The sequence below is a fragment of the Fusarium coffeatum genome (assembly GCF_003316985.1).
Source record: "Fusarium coffeatum strain FIESC_28 chromosome Unknown BRIP53273_contig_99, whole genome shotgun sequence".
Classification (NCBI taxonomy): Eukaryota; Fungi; Ascomycota; class Sordariomycetes; order Hypocreales; family Nectriaceae; genus Fusarium; species Fusarium coffeatum.
The window spans coordinates 16,664-28,826 of NW_022157894.1; the positions used below are offsets into that span (position 1 = coordinate 16,664).

Genomic DNA, 12,163 nt, shown 5'->3' on the forward strand with positions numbered 1-12,163 from the left:
GGGTGATTGACGCGAACTACAATCATGTCTGAAGTCCTGTCCCAACTGTAGTTGCCCTTCCCATATATCGCATCTAGGGCTTTTATAAATTTCACCCTATTGGCATCGACATACAGTGGTGTTACTCCGCGTGTGTACTTGTAGCTTTTGGTCTGAGCGGTTATGGTGCCAATTTTGAGAGTTGGTGAATTGTTGATAGGTGTTGAAAGTTTATTTCTGTTTTCGTGATGCTGGAATGCTTTGGCTGTCGTCGCTGTGTTGAGTTGTGACGTTGGCATTGCTTTAAGGCGGACTTCTCGTCTTCATATACCCCACTGTTAGGTATGCGACACAGTCGGGCCTCTGCAGGTAATCGGTGAACAAGTTCAGGGGCTCTGTTAGTGATATCGAACGAGTTATATTGCGGTGAATGGAATACTTAATGAAGCGCATAGCGACTCAGTCCTCAAGTACGACTGGTCGAGAAGAACGGATCTAACCGAACAAGTGGTTCACAAATTCTAACAGCGGTAGATGGAACTACTGAATCAATGCTACTAGTGTTCTATACACAGTATCTCTAAACCTCAGCAACTGATATACTCGACACTTCGACAGAGTTACACCATCTTTAGCTGTTATAGAGGATAGAGAGAATTTTACGAGTGGCTATCTAACTGTTGACAGGGACTCACCAGTATGATTGCTTATATCTAGGATCTGTATGTGAGACAGCACTGGCGCAATGAGCTTACGGAATTATCCTATCCGGCGTTGTTTCTTTGTATATTGGTTGATGCCCAGCTGAGCCAGGGAATGCATAGGTCAGAGAAGTCGCAATGTTGATGTCAAAAATTAATTACCTAGGCCGCGATGGCGAACGCTAGTCTGTAAGAACAGGTGTTGAACGTAACTGGGAGGAAACAGAACGACGCAGGTGCAGCATCACTCCCCAAAATAAGAACATTAACTATCTACGCGCTGTAAGCTTTTGATAATAGGTAAGAACAAACAGGTCAAAGTAAAGTTACAAGTAGCGGCAGCTTCTATCCTTGTAGAGCGTTATAATCTCTAGCTACAAGGTTAGCGGTGAGATACAGGGCAATAACCGAGACGACATTTGCTAATTTTGACAATCCATACGCGTCTTTCCATACCAACGCCACTTTCGATAATTGCTCCACCCTACTCAATAGTTTACGCTCTAGACTACACAGTAATTTTAAATTCTCCCACAATGCACTGAGACAACCGCCTGTATATATTATTATACCTTGGTTGTCTTTCTTCTTTCTCGTTTCTCAGCCTTCTCTTACCTTACAATCGTTTCTGATCTTGAATATGTTGCAAGTATTTGTTCTTCCGCTTCTGGCGATATGTCAACTCGGCGCTGCATCGCCCTGCAAGCCTGTTTCTTCCACTTTCACCACAATCTCGGTTGAAATCACCGCTCTACCTACCCTTGCTTCATCCACTGATGTTTCGTCCACCAGTCCTCCTTTGACCGAAACATTTAGTACTTCCATCTCGGAGTCAATGTCTGTATCGGAGACTGATGCTTTATCCACTGGTGCTTCGTTGACTGAAACATCTACTACTTCTATGTCGGAGCCAACCTTTGTATCAGAGACCGAAACAGCTCTTTCCGAGACAATTCCTACATTTGCACCTGAAACAGAGATCTCAACGACTTTGGTCAAGACTTCCAGCGCTGAACCTACAACAACCACGACGTCTGTCATAGAGCCGACAAACGTTCTTGCCAACCCCGGATTTGAATCAGCCTCGGTTTCTCCTTGGCACCGGATCGGCCAGTTCGGAGAGGTTACCCTTACCGACGAAGAGACCCATTCAGGCGCTTACTCGGGCCACTACTCTGCCGATCTCAACGGCCCAGTAGTCTTGGGCGTCGATCATCCTATTGATCGTGATTTGATCACAGTTAACCAAGAGTACACATACTCAATCTGGATCAAGACAACCGTGGCCAACAATTGCAATACGCGACATATTACCTGCGGATCAGGTGGTGGGCACTTCAAGCGCGAGGAATGGGCAGGCCCCTATGGTGTGTGGACGCAGTTCACGATGTCCTGTACTTGGAGTCAAGACTTCCTTGATTTGGGACCAAGTATTCAGATTCGTGGAGAATGTCAGAGTCTGGAGTTTGATGTTGATGATGCTATCGTTATCGAAGCGAACTGATCAACTTGTACCGTGTTAGGAAGGGGATTGTATAAGTATCAATTTAAATAGTCATTACCTGTGTCAACTATATTCTACTTCTGCTGACTGACGAGGGCATATGCTAAAGAAGTATATGTTGACCTTACCATGCTGTGCTCTCAATTTAATGAAATAAGCTTACACAGCTATGCTAGAATGGACCTTACGCCCCATCGCAGTCTCAGTGGCATGGAAGGATGCCTTTTCATTATCGACAGTTTCGTCTCTGACGATGGCTGCTCCTACATCTGCGTGATCTACACCACCGAACAGTATGTCCATGTGCTCCAGAGACACACCCTTGGTTTCTGGGATGCAGTACCAAACGAAGACGAAGAGAACCACATTGATAGCACCAAACATATACATAGCGTAGCTACGAAAACGGTTAGTATATCGATAGTTTAGGCAGAATTCGAGTAACCTACAATCCCTCCTTACTGAGAAAGATGGGGAAAATCTGTTCTGGAAAATTTGTTAGTTGCCAGGTCGGGTGAAGGGGGAAGGGATGCTTACGAAGAATGATGCTTGCGATGGATTGGCACTGAGTGGTCATGGCGACAGCTTGCGCACGAACGTTCATGGAAAAGATTTCTGAAGTCCAGATCCATACTGTCGCACCCCAAGAGGGCTTGAAGAACAGAGCAAACAGATACAACAAGAAGACTGTTGCGATACCAACGCTCTGAGGCTTGGATCCATCTTCAAGAGTTGGGGTCTCGGTGACTACCGCTGCGGCTGAAAACATACAGACTGCCAGACCGGCAACGCCAATGAGGAGGATGGGTCTTCGTCCCACCAGGTCCGCCATCCAGATAGCGTTCAGAGTGAAGAGAATATTGAAGGTTCCACCCAAAGCGTTGATGAGCTGGATCTGGCTGTTTGAAGTAAAGACCTTCTTGTAAATAATGGTTGAGTAGCTTGCGAGGGAGTTGTTTCCAGTAAGCTGTTGTCCAATATTGATGGCAGCCGCGAGGACTGACTAAGTCAGATGATGACCATCAACGGTAAACAAGAAGACTTACGTATTCGCTTTCTCACAGATTTATCCGTCCACAGTAGCTTGTATCGGGACCAAGTGCTGCTAGTCTGTTTCTTCTCAAAGGCAATAGCTTGTCGTATTTCTTCCAATTCATGGGCAATAAGGTCTGGGTCATCGTGAATCGCCAAGAGAACTTCGTGAGCGTCCTGGAATCTTTCATTCTGCATATACCTGTAGCTTGGTGAGCATGACGTTGATGATGGCATCCTACCTGCCTGACAGTGGGGTGCCTAATAGCATACCATCTTGGTGTCTCAGGACAGAAGAAAAGTCCGGATATGATAACAATGGGACAGAAGATTTGAAACAGCATGACAATCTTCCAATCCCATTCTCCAAGTCTCTCAGCATTCTTGGAACACGCGTAATTGATCCAATATGCGAGAAAGGATCCCAAGGCGAAGAAGAGCTGCCAGAAGCTCATGATAGTACCTCGGAGTTTGGCGGGTGCTAGTTCGTTGATGTAGACTGGTCCAGCCGGCATCATTAATCCCTGGCCAAAACCTGTGATGGCACGACCAGCGATAAAGCCACCAATGGCAGGAGGAGTGAATGTCGAAACAAAGGTTGAGATGATGACAAATGTGGCACCAGCCCACATAGTCCACTTACGACCGAATCCATCGGAAATTAAAGCAGAGAAGAAAACGCCTGGAGGAAGAACAAGGTAAGAATGAAGTCGATGGTTCAGAATGATGGGTCATTACCTGCAACGATACCGCACACACCCATGGCAGTATTGACTGAGCCGATCGTAGATGGAGACTGCACAATGTATTAATACAGGGCAGGGACTAAACGGCCCGAAGCGAGGAACCTACGGGATTCCCAAAGTAGTTCATGAAATGAGCTGACCCCAGCGCTGCATTGAAAGTAGACGAATCATAACCATTTACTGCCATACAAGTGCAGGCAACAAGGCAGCTGAACCAGAGGTTCGCTTTCTTCGAATTGAAGAGCATACTGAACAGCAATCGCTTACGATATTGCAAAGAAGATTCAGTTCATGGCAAGAATGATGTTGAGAAGAGAAGAGTTGTCAAGTAAGCTAGGCTCCACCATTCGTTTTATTTATGTCAGTGGCTGGGATCTAAAATTTTAGTCCGGGTCTAGAAGCATTGCATTTTTCTACAGTAGCAATACGAGGAAGATCAGTAGCGTGCTGACCACCCAATCGGTTGATGCCGCAATACAAGCCTTTTACAAATAAAGACAGGATAGGCACGGCTACTGAAACAGTTCTGGAATGTAGCTCTCCGAGCTACGCCTCATAAATACAGCTCAACGGTAGCAATACAATGCATCCCGTTAAAACGCTCTCTGTCCATCTTCCCTTCCCAGTCCAGCCCGTGTCAGATCCTGGTATCTTCTGCTTGCGGGGTTAGTGTCACTTGTCGGAGGAAGAGCCAATCAGCCAAGACGACCCTGGCAAGACCCTTAAGCCACATGAGGAAGCGTCGGATAAGCGGCATACAGACCCTCCAGGTGTCGGAGAATCAGCCAATCAGTGCATGTCATGCCCGATATCTGCAGCGCCACAGCCCTCATTTTCTTCCCGCCTCCAGGCTTAACCTATCATAACTAGAACGAAGATAGCTTAGTTCCATTGTCAAAGAAGACGTTGCACAACCTTGTTCGCACGTTCTGGCCTCTGATTGCGCCCGTTGTGAATAGCTGCATTTCAGCTTCTGATCGCTTTTGAAGGGTAACAACCCTTACTGCTGCACCGCTTCTGTGGTATTCGTTTAGCTGATACAACATAATATCCTTTCGCAATTTGGGGGCCAGATGCGAGAAACCTTTTGGGCTTCCGAAGATCGTCGGATGGCAACATACGCCTGGATTATGAGTTGGCAGGTATCAGTCTTGGCAGGAATGCATCATTGTACTGGCGATATGTTATGGACTCGACAGCATAGCCCGTGTATGATGCTGTTCCATTCTGGTAACATTGTCTTGGACGGTTTACTTTGGGCTGGCTATCAAAGTAATCTAATTAGGATTGGATGCGATAGTGTTTCACAGCCATTAATATTTTATATACAAAATAATGTTTAAGACTGATTAAATAACATAATTTGATCGCTTGAATGTAGTACGTGCAGCTTCAGTCTCATTCTGTAACACCAAGTCATCAATATCTTTTTGGAATAATAATAGCGATTCAGTGATATCGCTTGTAGTGTCAGGCGTTGCTATGCCTTCGCCGTATGGACTGAAAAGCTCTACACCATCAGGTTCCCATGTCGATAAATGAGTTCCAAATAGTAACGGAGAAAAGGAACTGGACCATTTCAAGATAGAATCGTATTGTCTGGAGGACAATGGGTTTGCAGTAGGACTGGCTGACTTATAGGTGGATTGAGGGAAAGACGTTCGGTTATAGAGCATGGCGCATTGGCAATTCCTCTGAAAGATGCCGACAGGAACTGAGAACGCAGTATTTGCAGGATATCGCTGAGTAACGTAGTAGGGCGATTGATCGTCATCGAACCGAAGAAGATGATTTGTCGGTAGAAGATCATCGGCCAAGGGAGGAGATACTATTGGAGGTGGTATTTGATGCGGCATATGAAGAAGAGAATAGTCCGTTTGGATCAGGCAATCGAGCACGAAGAGACTCCAGTAAAGACAGCGACTTTCTTCTTCCTCATAAGGGACATACGCATCCCACTCAGCCTCAAGGTACTTTCCAGGACCCACACGTAGGACCAGGGCCATGGTATTAGCATCTCCAATGCTGACATAGGCACGTCCAAGATCCCCATGGCTATACTCGTAGAATGCGAGCAGAAGAGAACACTGAATGAGCTCTATACTTGGGGTATTGAGCGTTCTCAAGATACCAAGAATTTGCTTGGCAGCCCGATAGATCGGCATCTCAACACCTTCTTCACTCATTGACTTTACGGAGCCATCTTGTTGAGTGAAGAGGTGCATGCATACAACCAGAAGGGTAGCAGCGGGGTCGTGAAGGTCCTGATCGGAAATAGACTCGTACCCAGTGTTGTTGGTGCGTAGGGCGAAGAGCTCTGGGTGGACTATAGTGAGGTAGGGATTTATGGTCTCCATATAGTGTTTGACAGACTGACTCGGAGTGGTATCGCGGGAGGAAAGTAAGTTTAAAATCGTCGAGCTGGAAATGTCAAGGAATGGCATAAATATCCCCTGCGTCTGTATACTTCCAGGTGGAGATTCTACTTGAGCGTCTTGACTAACGGAGCAATTACTGCTGTCAGATGGAGATTCTGCCGGGTTCTCCGGTCGAGTAATAACGGTGACTGAGGGCGTATATATAAAGTCATAACAGCACTTGCCCTTAAGCCTGAAAGATCAGCCAAAGCAATAGGCGAGCTGGAAAAGTTATTGCATACCTTTTACAGCGTGAACAACTGGGTAACGACTTGTCGCATTTCTTTTTGGTGCGTGTGCACCTCTCACAAGCTCTGCAAGCTTTCCTTGGCGCCTTTGAAAGAGCTGAGACTGGTGCAGACGATGCGGAGCGGATGTTGACAGAATTGCGTGAGGGATGCATAGCGGCTCCTTGCGCTTGATATATGGCTGATCCCAGAGATTGATTCTAGTAGATGTCAGTCTTATGATTGGAAAATTGGTCCTCGAGAATACAGGACATAGGCACAAGATGTTGAACACATACCTTGAGTTGGGCAGGTTAAATCAATATCTCGCAATATCCAATCAGCTTGGAAAAAGCTTATAGATGGTAAAACCGATATGATCAAGAGAAATAGACCTCTGACATAATCGAGAAGGAAGAGTGCTATTTAATGTTTAAGTAATACGAGAAGTTGATCCTTCTTGTTTCTTCCTCAAATTTTAGGTCGTGACGCTGGTCAGAAGCTGCTAGCCTAGTTCCGCTTCTTGACTCAGGATTGAAGTGGGCGAAAGTCGGCAATTGGTGGGATACGTCAGAAGTTCTCCGCCACAAAAAGAGCACTGATCATCTCATTTCAAGACAGGGGGGTCAGATGTTGGAGATAACAATCCGGAGGGTGGAATGGACTAGCCAATGACTCCCCGCTTAATCCTTCCTCGAACGATGCAGGCTGTCAAATTGGCCTTTCCTTGGGCGGGCGTAACAGTGATAAAATTTAGAGCTGTCAAGAGGTGAAACTCTCGACTGACCAATCTTGACAATTTGGGCTAGTGATGGGCTAAGCGACATGATCTAGATTGTCGGTATGTACCGAAAGTGACGGGTTTTCGTTGCGAAAATCCGTTTGCCGCAGTTCTGCATGAGATCAACAGGCCGCGGTTGACATGTAACACACCGGTAGATGAACAGGCTATAAAATGGTGTGGCATTAGAAGAAGCAAATGAGGATGTCTTGAGAGCCTCAATTTGCTGTTACGGTACCTCTGACATGTGTACTTATCTCTTAACTCTGCTAGTCTACTTAAGCTTGAGAACCGTCTGAAGTAAGTTGATGATTATAAAGCGTTGCTGTCTCTTCTCAGTGGACTTCCCCTTGAACACCAGTTATGCTTTCGGCAGGTAAAGGTATTTCTCCCGGTGTCTAGGATCCAAGTAATAGGTAGCAAGAAAATAGCAACCGGAACATGATCCTATATGAAACACCGATATGGGACTTACTGTTCTAGCCACTATAAAAAAAAGAATAGCATGTAATTAAAGATGCCTATTTCGGACTGGTAACGCTTCTATTGCAAATCCAAGTCACCTCCCACTTAAACTGGGCTGCAGGTGGGCAACAGAAGAAACCCATCCAAGGCTTAGGCTACCAAGAACCTGAGGGTTGGCTGTCACTCGTTCTGTCGATCCCCGGTGCACACCTCGAGTATGCACAGTATGGACTGTAATACGTATACAGTGGAAGAATTGTCTGGGGTTGAACAGAGGACGTACATTCATCGGCGGTCCAACTGCAGGAAACAGCAACTGTCAAATGCAGCGTAACTCAACCCAACCCCATTGCGCCTTGTCAAAGCCTCCCGTGCCATTCCGAAATTACAGATTCTTCGGTATTGGAGACTTTCCCGACGCTTGGGAATTGTCGGTCTAAGAAAATAAATCCCGACGTTGACATTACAGCCACAGGCGTAGCGGTTTTAATGCGTTTCCCGACGCTGTTCCCGCTGTCGGAGTAAGACGCATTTCCCGACGTCGACCCCACACTTTGTGGATGCATGAACTAGGACCCTGTGATCACCGCTTACGCGTGTGGGGACACCAAGACACAATGGCACGCTGGGGCTGAGGATTGATGAACGGTCTTTGGTTTAGCGTTGCACACTCAGAGACCTTTGATGATGACCATGGACTCGACACGCTACAGCCGTTCCGCACGACGGAATCATGTTGGGCTCGACGAAGACCTCAATTTACTTTTTAAATATGCCCAGAACCTTTGGCAACAGGCATTCACTTCCTGGTTTCCACTGTCTGCTATGACTTTGACTTAGTAGGTACAATTTAAGATGCCCTCTTCACCACTTCGTCTTATGCTTCAACTCCAGCTCTCTCATCTCCCACCTCCTTACCAGCTAACATTAGAGACAAATTCAATAGAAAAGAACAAAGTCGCGATGGAGATACTTGTACAAAACAATCCTGATCATCATTGCTGGGTACGTAGTGCTCAATGTGAACCTTCACCCTAGAATGTAATATTTAGATTCTTCAATTCACGTAGTGTGATCTCGCACTTCAGCAGGCGATAAGCTACCTTCAGGCTCTTCCAGCGGCAGGTGATGTTCCACCAAGAATCTCACCATCCACTTGTCAAACTTGAAGGTTTGCATTGCGTCAGGTCTTGTACAAGTCTTTTGGAATAGTTCAAGACGCTTTACCTATATTTGTATCAGACCTTAACCATTAAGACGAATAAGTCCTTTCTACTCACTGAGTTTGACACCGAAGGCCAGTATTTCTGAAGCTCAAATATGGCTTCAAAGTTGGATGCCAACTGGGCTCGGATATGAGCCGTGTCATCGTGTTGGTCAAAAATAAGCTGATGTAGCAGTACCGCGGAAGAGGTAACTGTCATGTACCCTACTCCTCCAAACACCAATTCACAATGGGGAACTTGGCGAGAGAGTTGAACCAAATGACTAATGGCACTTGCGTGACCTTTGCAAGCCTCGGCATACTCAATCGTTTCTGGTGTCTGAGGACGATTGAGATCCAAGAATCTGAAAAGTAGGAGTATGAAATGTTGGTGGTAGCCTGTGTGGATAGCGAGGAAAGGTCCTCCGTGACCCTTGGCACTGTGTACCCGAAGGTTCTCCTCAGTGAACTTCTTTTCCTTGGGGAGACTGGCTTCCCAATTATGTAGTCCTTCGGCTAGATCCGCAACACGTTGCATAACGTATTCCTCAGGGAGGTCCTCTTGTCCCCACTGCTTGTTCAAGGTCTGGATAGGGCCCAATTGTTTTGCGAGCATGACATTGTATGCCCAAAGTCCCAGTGGGCGTGGGCGTGTGGGAGGTGTGTCACTACCTTGTTCTTGTTCAACATCCATGTGGTGGAAGACATCTTCATCCATTGGCAGGGGAGTGTCCAGGTCAAAGTCTGGCATAGCGCGACGGAGGTTACGACCTATAGAACTCCAGCGATCTGCCATAAATAAAGTCCACCAGATCCTGCATTTTAATTCACGTAACAGCTCCGAGTCTGCCGGATCTGGTTGGTCTAGACCAAGGATCTCAGCCATACGAACGCCGAGGGTAACGAAGATTGCTTCTGACTCAGGATTCTTCGATGAAGAAGATAGATTTGCTAGCAGGACGCAGGTCTGTATATTCTCAATGCAGATGTTCTCCATGTCTTGCTTCAGTAACTGTTTGGACTTTTGCATGAACATAGGCCCAAGGGAGGAAGTTTCGGGCTTAGAATGGAACCGACAGCCAAATGCCAGCAGAGCGAAGAGTAAGGCATCTCCCAACCGGTCTTCTCTGACTGCAGCTCGCAAGGAGGGTAGATGGAACAAAGTATGAGGTCTGTCAAGTATGTAGTGAATATAGTTATCCACAAGCTCTTCGATAAGGTCATGTGAGATAAAGAATTGTGGGTTCATGTCATTGTATTGGGCCTTTGGATTGTGACGAGGAGAGATACGTCGCTGCTGTGGGGAAATCTTGACGAGCGAACATTGGTGGATGCGTTTCTTGACGCATGCATCACAGGGACCCGTGGGTTTTGTTCGGATGCATTTTTTGCGCCTATTTCTGCACCTCGAGCACGCTGTTGGAGATCTCATGGTGCTGTTTTGATCCGAGACAAGCTTTTTCATGCGATAAGGACACGCGAAAATGAGGGGAGGGGGCCTTCAGCCTCACCTTCCACCAAGACTAACGATACCCTGCATCCCAGGTGTGAGACACTCGGAAATTCATTTCTCCGTAAACTTGTATCTATGTCAAGGACGTGTCAAGCTCTTCCTTACAACATACAAGACGGTAGTTGTAGAGCACTGGTGGTCTTGAATGTAATTTTGAATATCCTCTAAAATACAACTTATTTTACAGCTTCAGAGCTTTGAACGCTATTCGTGTATTCCTAGTCTATTCTTAACTCTGTAATACGATGACAATCCCTTTGGGACTAATGTCGTTCTCTTACCCCCGCACCTAGGAATGCAGCTCTTTGATGAAGTATCTGGATACAGTCTTCGTTGTCAGTATCGGGAATAGTGATGATCATCCGATCGTCTTCGACGACTTCGCGCAACTGTCTGACCCGGTCTGGTTCAGACTCTGGGCACACCACCACAGAATCCGTTATCATGCCCATCAGAGGGAAGTCCTCCAATGAGTAGGGGCCTACTACAATCTGCGAAGGCACCGAAAGAGCACCAAGAACCGACTCGAGGAACTTTGCCAATTCTCCCAAGATACACGCTTTGTGGAGACTCATCTCATCATGTCCCTCGTTGAAATACCGCTGATATATCTCTCGGAGCTACATGCGTTGACGAGCGCCCGTACAATTCATGAAGCCATAGTCGACAACGACAGCTCGGAAAGGATCGGCCTCCTGCACTCGCGTGAATCGTTTCAGCTCCCACACACTTGGATACCACTTCTTCACACAGGCCATGTGATACCTGAGATTCCGCATATGCAAAACTGTATGCGAAAGCCCGTGTTTTTCGAACAATTCCACGATGCTTAAATTGGCCATGCAGTTCCAGAACTCATCAAAAGTGCAATGCTGAATGAGTAATGCGTAGGCCAAACAGAGGCGGGTTTCCGTCACAGCGTCTGGGGCCGTGCAGAGCCCCAACGATATCCAACTGTCCTCATCCGCATCTGGCTTGAAACCATTGCGGCTTTGCACGTACAGGAGAAGCGCCTGTTGTTCCTCACGGGGTTGAAGCTCAGCCAGCGGTAGCTATTTGTCATCTATAATTAGCAATTCTTCTCGAGCTGCCTCGAGAAGAGAGATGAGCTCTCCATGTTCCCCATCAACTTCAAATCTCTCTTCAGCATTGAGCCAATCTTTGTCACTCATCATGAATGGATCGTTCGTCTGGTCGCATCGAAAGATGAGCATCTCCTTGAGCTTCCTCTTCTCTAAGGCAGCACGAAATTCGTCTTCGTCAACTAACCAATCGACTATAAGCCTTGATTTATCTGTCCCAGTGACAAAGCACATCAAGCCAAATTTTCTGGCTACATCCTCTTCCTCCGGAAAGATGTTCTGGTGACAGGCGAGAACTAGATGATCTGTAGCGTCAATCGGCCTGCCCAAAACGCAAGAGAACTTGTGTTGATACCAGTCTGCAAGACAGCATCGTCTGTCGCAATAGGTGATTCTCATACATCCTGGACACATATACGCGACTTCACCAGCTTCTTTGCAGGACGGGCATCTGGTTGGATCAGATAGCTGAGGACTTTCAGAGCTATGCCTCAGTATATCAGAGCTACCCT

The 12,163-nt window shown here is 46.7% G+C and overlaps 4 protein-coding genes across 4 annotated transcripts; 1 reads left to right on the forward strand and 3 right to left on the reverse strand.

The window, feature by feature from the left end:
- Positions 1-1,320: 1,320 nt before the first annotated feature.
- On the forward strand, positions 1,321-2,184 carry FIESC28_04681 (uncharacterized protein; the record flags this gene model as incomplete). The annotated part of the gene is made up of 1 exon (XM_031158828.1): positions 1,321-2,184. One exon carries the CDS (start codon positions 1,321-1,323, stop codon positions 2,182-2,184), a length of 864 nt encoding a protein of 287 aa, XP_031017115.1.
- A 159-nt stretch (positions 2,185-2,343) lies between these two features.
- FIESC28_04682 (uncharacterized protein) lies at positions 2,344-4,209 on the reverse strand (the record flags this gene model as incomplete). The annotated part of the gene is made up of 7 exons (XM_031158829.1): positions 2,344-2,581; positions 2,634-2,670; positions 2,722-3,183; positions 3,231-3,408; positions 3,459-3,898; positions 3,955-4,012; positions 4,069-4,209. The coding sequence occupies 7 exons, from the start codon at positions 4,207-4,209 to the stop codon at positions 2,344-2,346; spliced, it is 1,554 nt and encodes a 517-aa protein (XP_031017116.1).
- Positions 4,210-5,311: 1,102 nt separating this feature from the next.
- On the reverse strand, positions 5,312-6,319 carry FIESC28_04683 (uncharacterized protein; the record flags this gene model as incomplete). The annotated part of the gene is made up of 1 exon (XM_031158830.1): positions 5,312-6,319. The coding sequence occupies one exon, from the start codon at positions 6,317-6,319 to the stop codon at positions 5,312-5,314; it is 1,008 nt and encodes a 335-aa protein (XP_031017117.1).
- Positions 6,320-8,914: 2,595 nt separating this feature from the next.
- FIESC28_04684 (uncharacterized protein) lies at positions 8,915-10,305 on the reverse strand (the record flags this gene model as incomplete). The annotated part of the gene is made up of 2 exons (XM_031158831.1): positions 8,915-9,079; positions 9,133-10,305. The coding sequence occupies 2 exons, from the start codon at positions 10,303-10,305 to the stop codon at positions 8,915-8,917; spliced, it is 1,338 nt and encodes a 445-aa protein (XP_031017118.1).
- Positions 10,306-12,163: the final 1,858 nt, after the last annotated feature.